This window comes from Chrysoperla carnea, chromosome 1, assembly GCF_905475395.1.
Source record: "Chrysoperla carnea chromosome 1, inChrCarn1.1, whole genome shotgun sequence".
In the NCBI taxonomy this organism is placed as follows: Eukaryota; Metazoa; Arthropoda; class Insecta; order Neuroptera; family Chrysopidae; genus Chrysoperla; species Chrysoperla carnea.
Window position 1 is genome coordinate 2012968 of NC_058337.1, and position 8154 is coordinate 2021121.

Here is an 8154-nt window from a genome sequence, read left to right on the forward strand (position 1 = left end):
TTTAACTCGTATGACGTTGCTCCAATGACATAAAATGTAGCTGACAGTGTCTTCTACATTTTTTATTTGAAAAACTTTTCCCTTAAATCAATAGATTCCGAGAAAAACGTATTCCAAATTTTTTTTTCCCCATTTTTTTGGATTTTCTCAAAAACAGCGGAACGAAAAATTCTCTTAATTTTTTTTAAAGTTATTTACATGCCCCCCTAACGATCTATAACCTCAGAGTCAGTATTGTAATTTTTTCCAGTCAAAATGCCAGATTTACTGTACCAAAAGTTCAGTTTTAGCACTTTTTCTTATAAAACATCCCAGAACATCAGGAAAAAAAACATTTTCAAGCATTTTTCATGTAGATTATGAATCTGTATGCGGCGATACCGAAAAATTCTTTAATTCAGGAAAATATGCTTTTTGAAAATATGAATTTTCTTGGTTAATACAAGTTATATTTTAAGCCTAAAATGGAATATATGGGTTAAGTTAATTAAACATATGTTTTTATTTACCTTATTTATTATTAAATATGTTAAAATTATACAAAAATTATAAAAATATATTCAATAAAATAATATTTTTAAATATTTAAGTATTAAGTTTCAAAATAAATATGGCGTCAACATGTGACATCTAACTTGTTTGTGTAAACATGCAAAAATAGGGTTGACGACACAATTAATGGATAGTATGAAAGCCTAAAACCAACTATTAATCTACGATACTCATGCTAACTCGATCCCGTTAAAAATACGATTGACATCAAATCACAGAGTGAACGCAAGGACCAAAAACCCGCAGACCCGTCCTAACTCGACCCCATTAAAGGCATGGGGTCGAGTAAAAAGGCATAATATTCCGTAAAACATTTTCTTTTTTAAAAAATTCTAATTAAATAATAATTTAAACATTGAATTATAATCAATATTCATCAATATTATTCTTTGCTTGTCATTTTCATAAAAAGGTGGCATTAGACACCGCCAAGTCGACATTAATAAAGGCACATCCTCAACTTTAACTCAATTCTAATGAAGGTATACTACTTTCATGATGACGCTTGACGATGAGTTTGAGCGTCAAATTAGGTCACGTGGTCATTTTAGGCCGAACGGGAGATCCAGATGGCAGAACAGCCTAAACTGATTATTTATCGTTCGAAAGTATATCCTATTTTTATAATCGGTATTAATTTTGAGAATATTTAATAAATAAATTTATAATATATATATTTTTTAATGTTTAAATTAAACGAGAATAAAGGTTTAATTTAAAAAAAATTCAGAGTTCATCCTCGCTAAAGTAGTGACAAGCATAGTGACATCTCATCTTCCTTGGTACCGTCTCTCGATATCACGGACATCCTGGTGAAACTTCTCTCCCTGTTCTTCACTGTAAGCTCCCAGGTTATCAGGAAAATATTCCTGGAGTGTAAAAAATGGACCTTCAGGCTTATATTGCAGCCTTGAGCTTCGCATGCTCCTAGTTGAACAATTGTTTTGTAGTCAGGATCCTTAGTATTTCCCAAAAACTTTCGCATTACATCCTTGAACGATACCCAAGCTTCTTTTTCCTTCTGAATCATACTTTCCACAAAGAGGGTGTCAGTTAAAAGCCTTCTTATGTCGGGGCCAGTGAAAACACCAACTTTCAACTTTGCTTCTGACAGCTTCGCGAATTTTTTACATAGATATTTAAAACAGTCTCCATTCTTTTGCAGTGATTTTACAAATTGTTTCATCAACCCCAATTTGATATGGAGAGATGGCAACAAAACTTTTTCTGGCGGCACCAAAGTATTATTGATAACATTTTTCTCCCCAGGTTTTAAAGTTTCTCGGGGTGGCCAATCACTTTTAGTGCTGTTTTCTGACCCTACTATCCCATAAGCATGAGAAGCTTGCGTATTTACTATAGCCTGCCTGCTAACCCAAAAGCATCGTGAGTATTTTGAAGTCCCCACAAATCATCCCTTGATGGTCTTGATATTTGATTCTTTCCAAGGTAATGGCCAAATGGTTATAGTTAGTTTTCTTCCATATGCACAGAATAACCGCATTGGAAGCGAAGCTAATTTATTTTTATTGTGCAATAATAATACTTTAAAACTAGTTTATGTTGTTACTAATATCTATGAAAACCTATGTGATAGAATGTTTTGAATAGTTTTCCTGTTTTTGGGAGGTCAAAATCTATAAGAAAATGTAAAAAAATCCTAAGTCGCAAACCTGTGTAATCTGTTGAACGCACCCATTTACCATGACAGATGGAGTATTTTGAAAACGCATCATGTCAATGTCAAATAATTATTTATTTAATAATAAAATTAATTCTTCTTTTATAAGTGGCAAAAATATTAAACATGAAAATGAGTTAAATGAAGAATCCATGAAAACTTCTGAAGTGACCGTAAAAATGGAACCTGAAATTCTTGACGAAAATGATACAATTGAACAAGTACAGATCAAAAAAGAAATAAATATTGAAGAAGTTAATATTAAAGTGGAAATATCAGAAGAAAATGAATTAATAAGTGAAGATAATCAAGCGATTGCTGCCGAATGTGAAACTGATGAACAAGGCGAAGTATTTAGGACAGAACAACACGAAGAGAAATCTTCCGAAAAAAATTTTTCATGTGAAGTTTGTAATAAAAAATTTCATCGGAATAAGAATTTATTTCAACACAAGAAAAAAGTGCATTTTAAAGAAAAACGATTTTCATGTGACGTTTGTGGAAAAGCATTCATTCATAAATTTTATTTAACGCGACATCAAACGATTCACAGCGGAGAAAAACCTTTCAAATGTGAAATTTGTGAAAAAGCATTTACTCATAAACATAATTTAATCGAACATAAACGGCTTCACACCGGAGAAAAATCATTTTCATGTGTTTATTGTGCGAAAAAATTTAGTCGACAAAGTACTTTAACCGTGCATTTACGAATTCATACCGGGGAAAAACCGTTTGTTTGTGAAATTTGTGAGAAAACATTTGCACAAAAAAGTAGTTTAATTTCACATCAAAGAATTCACAGCGGAGAAAAAACCGGGGAAGTAATGAAGAAAAATAATAAATTGATTATTCCCGAATGTGAAATTAGTGAACGGGAGGAAGAATTTAATAGGACAGAATTGCAACAGGGAAAACTTGAATTCATCGAAGAAAAAGATACAATGGAACACGTACAACTCAAAAAGGAAATTGATATCGAAGAAGTAGTAATTCAAGTGAAAAAAGAAAATTTTCAAGAAGAAAATGAACTAATTAAGGAGGATATACAAATGGGGTAAGTAGTCTAATCCATGGTAGAACTAGACAAGGTATTTTCGATGTAGGATGAGTTTTGGTTCAGTAGGTGCATGTACCCAGTCGACGCCATTTTAGTTTTTTCTCGCTTCCTGATTCAAATATTGTAAAAAAACATGAATACGTTTGCGTGAGCAATCTTTGTGTGAAAAATAGTTCCTGACAATGAATAAATAATTAATGATTAATGAACTTTTTCCGTCACAGATTTTTTCAATTTTTAATATGTAAACAAAAGATTGACCAATTTGACAGCTCAAATGGAATAGTAAAGGCGCTGAGTGCCTACAAAAAGATTCTTAAACTAGAACAAATTTGAAATTTTCTTATATATAATTATGTGGGATTTTCTTTCGCTAAGGGCTCACTATCGACTTATAAACTAATAATGGGCCGGAAAAATGATGAAACTTAATATTTACAATCGTGCTAGTTTCGTTGCTATTTCATAAAACGTATTATTATGTGAATAACATTAAAATATAGACTCATACCTTTAAAATGAGTACCATAAAGTACAAAAATATTTTCAATTGGCCAATCTACGGCCGTTTGGAACCAAGCGCTTCACGTCGATCTGATGCATTATCATTTTTGTTTACAATTTTAATCATATCTCCGGTTCTATTGGTCGTAAAAAAAGAAAATATTTGCTTTTACATGTTTGAATAAACAATTTATTTGTTTATAAAAGATTTCCCCCCAGGTTGAACCATGAGTAAGCTGAAAATTCAGATTCAGCGAATCAAAATACGTCGATACAAAATACAATACACTCCTTGTTCGGTAGGACCTCTTAATGTATACAAAACATATTCAGCGCCTACACTATAAATAAATAAGTAATATGGCGCTGACTGGGTACCGTGCAAGATAGTGAGAGAATGTCCCCATCCTACTTCTACCTACAAAAGAGCATACCTTGTCTAGTTCTACCAAGGTCTAATCAACAAGTTTAAATTGGTGAAATATACAGGGCGTTACTCAAGTTGCCTACATATGGAAAACTTTTTTATTATAAGGTTTAATACTTTTATTTTAATTTCTTTTAGTTTTCCTAAAATAAAACCTAGCAAGATCAATTAGAAACGCCATCTATCGAAACCTGGCTTTAGTGTCGGTAAAGCAGTTAGCTCCTCTCAATTAAAAATAATAATAGTATTATTACCCGCTAATAGATGGCAGTAAGAGTTACATTTTTCAGTTTTTCCTGAAAACACGGATAAAACAACATTTTCTAATGCATACGAATATCGTTGGAGCCGTTTCCGAAATTGATAATATTACGACCATTATTTCTATATTTCACCAATTAGAACTTTTCGATTGATGAATTTCAACATTAACCAGAGGAAAATTTATTTCATGTGACCAATCATTTTATTTCAGAAACAATTTAAATCACCATAAATTAATTGAAAACAGCGAAAAACTTTTTTCATGTGATATTTGTAAGAAAAAATTTCATCTTAACAAGAATTTAATTCGACACAAGAAAAAAGTACATTTTTTAGAAAAACAATTTTCATGTGACGTTTGTAATAAAGCATTTATCCATCAATATTTATTAACGCGACATCAAACAATCCATAGCGGAGAAAAACCATTTTCATGTGAATTTTGTGACAAAACATTTACACAAACTCAAAGTTTAAATCGACATAGACGATTTCATACCGGGGAAAAACCTTATTCATGTGATTTTTGTGATAAAAAATTTCGTTTACGTGCGTACTTAAACGCGCATCGACGAACGCATACCGGTTTAAAACCTTTTGCTTGTGAAATTTGTGATAAAAAATTCACCCAACAAATTGTTTTAAATAAACATAAATTTCTTCACAGCGGCGAAAAACCGTTTGAATGTGAATTTTGTGATAAAAAATTTGCGCTTTTAAATTATTTGGATGTTCATAGACGAGTCCATACCGGGGAAAAACCGTTTTTTTGTGAAATTTGTGATAGTAGATTTTCGCAAAAAATTAGTTTAATTCAACATCAAAAAATTCACAGCGAAGAAAAACCAACTTTTACTGAAAAAATTCATACCTTAGAAAAACCGTTTGATAATGAATTGGTTAGGACCGAATGTGAAACCAGTGAATTCGGGCAAGAATTTCATACAGATCTTCAAACGGGAGAACATGATATCTTTGAAGAAAAAGATACAATGGAAGAACAACAAATCAAAAAGGAAATTGATATCGAAAAAGTATCAATTAAAGTGGAAATGGAAGAAAATTATGAAGAAGAAAATGAATTATTGAAGGAAGATAATCAAATGGTTGATGCCGATTGTGAATTCGATGAAAAAGGGCAAGAATTTAAAATTAAAGAGGAAATTTTCGAAGAAAATCAACTAATGAAGGTAATCAAATTAAAGTAGCCTGGCCGTTACGTGACTAGGCCAATTTGTATAATGTAAATGTAATAAAATGATCTAAAAATCACGTAAACTAGGCAATTTGCTCTATCTTTACCTAATTTGACAATCTAAAGACAGATTCACACATTGCTATTTTGACAATCTAAAGACAGATTCACACATTGCTAATTTGACAGTTAAAGACAGATTCACATATTGATAATTTGACAACCTAAAGACAGATTCACATATTGATAATTTGACAATTATATTGATAATTTGACAACCTAAAGACAGATTCACACATTGCTAATTCGACATCTAAAGACAGATTCACATATTGATAATTTGACAATCATATTGATAATTTGACAACATAAAAACAGATTCACACATTGCTAATTTGACATCTAAAGACAGATTCACATATTGATAATTTGACAATCATATTGATAATTTGACAACCTAAAGACAGATTCACACATTGCTAATTTGACATCTAAAGACAGATTCACATATTGATAATTTGACAATCATATTGATAATTTGACAATCTAAATACAGATTCACACATTGCTAGTTTGACAACCTAAAGACAGATTCACACATTTATAATTTGACAACCTAAAGACAGATTCGCACATTGATAATTTAACAATCTAAAGACAGATTCACACATTGCTAGTTTGACAACTAAAGACAGATTCACACATTGCTAGTTTGACAACTAAAGACAGATTCACACATTGATAATTTAACAATCTAAAGACAGATTCACACATTGATAATTTAACAATCTAAAGACACATTCACATATTGCAGATTTGACAATCTAACGACAGATTCACATATTGCTAGTTTGACAATCTAAAGACAGACTCATACATTGCTATTTATTTATTCATGCCATTTTTACAGACTGAAGATAATCAAGCGATTGCCGCCGAATGTGACACCGATGAACTGGGGCAAGAATTTAGTGCAGAACATCAACAGGAAGAGAAACCTTTGTCATGTGAAGTTTGTGGTCAATCATTTAATTTCCGGAACACTTTAAACCGACATAAACTAATTCATAACACCGAAAAACATTTTTCATGTGATATTTGTATGAAAAAATTTCATCGGAATAAGAATTTAATTCAACACAAGAAAAAAGTTCATGCAAAGGAAAAACCTTTTTCATGTGACGTTTGTGGTAAAGCATTTATTCATAAATTTTATTTAACGCGACATCAAACGATTCACAGCGGAGAAAGACCTTTCAAATGTGAAATTTGTGATAAAGCATTTACTCATAAACAGAATTTAATCGAACATAAACTACTTCACACCGGAGAAAAATCATTTTCATGTGATTACTGTGAAAAAAAATTTAGTCGACAAAGTTATTTAACCGTTCATACACGAATTCATACCGGGGAAAAACCTTTTAATTGTGAATTTTGTGAGAAAACATTTACGCAATCCAGTAGTTTAATTCAACATAAACGACTTCATACGGGAGAAAAACCATTTGAGTGTAAATTTTGTGATGAGAAATTTTGTCGGAAAGTTGAATTAGAACGACATTTAAGTAATCACACCACCGGTGAAAAACCTTTTTCATGTGAATTTTGTGATAAATCATTTACGCAACAAAACTTTTTGGATTTACATCGACGATCACATACGGGAGAAAAACCGTATTCATGTGATTTTTGTGAAAAAACATTTAAAGTACGAAGTTATTTACGGGTTCATAAACGTGTTCATACGGGAGAACGACCTTATGCATGTGATGTTTGTGATAAAACTTTTACTCAACAGACAACCTTAAATCAACATAAAAAGCTTCATACACTTATTATCCCTTAAGAATCAAATAAATTCCGATTTTTGTCCCAATTTCCTAGATCAGTTTTTTTGTATTTTTAAAATACGTATTTTCGACTGCCAAGTAGTCATCATCAGTAAGAATTTAGCTAGTGATTACTCTTATTATGAATGTTACTCTTTGCTAATTTGGTGGCGGACTGCACAATGATGGTTTCATGTCCAGTCCGCCACCAAATTAGCAAAGAGTAACATTCATAATAAGAGTAATCACTAGCTAAATTCTTACTGATGATGACTACTTGGTAATCGAAAATACGTATTTTAAAAATACAAAAAACTGATCTAGGAAATTGGGACAAAAATCGAAATTTATTTCGATATATCCTAGAGTTCTCATTTATTATCTTCGATAATATTTATCTTACGAATCAAATTTCGATTTTCTTAAAACCCTTGGAATAACCAGGGCCGTAACGAGAATACACAGCGGGAGTATTTAACTTTCGACGTCTTTTAATGCGCAAGTGGAAAAGAAAAGAGCAAGAGATGTTGTGAGACATCCGATAGGAAATATTTTTAGTCACTACATTGGGGGGTCACGCCATGGAAAGATTTGAAAAACACTGCTATAAAATATTTTGGCATTCTGTGAAACTAGTTT

The 8154-nt window shown here is 31.5% G+C and overlaps 1 protein-coding gene across 1 annotated transcript; it reads left to right on the plus strand.

Annotated features, from left to right (window-relative positions):
- The first annotated feature begins 2437 nt into the window (after positions 1–2437).
- LOC123306183 (zinc finger protein 91-like) lies at positions 2438–7564 on the plus strand. Its single transcript, XM_044888083.1, has 5 exons — positions 2438–2454; positions 2694–3290; positions 4700–4734; positions 4837–5678; positions 6594–7564. The coding sequence occupies exons 1-5, from the start codon at positions 2438–2440 to the stop codon at positions 7530–7532; spliced, it is 2430 nt and encodes an 809-aa protein (XP_044744018.1). The 3' UTR covers positions 7533–7564.
- The last annotated feature ends 590 nt before the right edge of the window (positions 7565–8154 follow it).

Coding starts and splice junctions, on each gene's coding strand:
- LOC123306183 (XM_044888083.1), top strand. Junction 3,291..4,699: donor AAGGAGGATATACAAATGGG/GTAAGTAGTCTA, acceptor ATTTTATTTCAG/AAACAATTTAAATCACCATA. Junction 5,679..6,593: donor AAGAAAATCAACTAATGAAG/GTAATCAAATTA, acceptor CCATTTTTACAG/ACTGAAGATAATCAAGCGAT.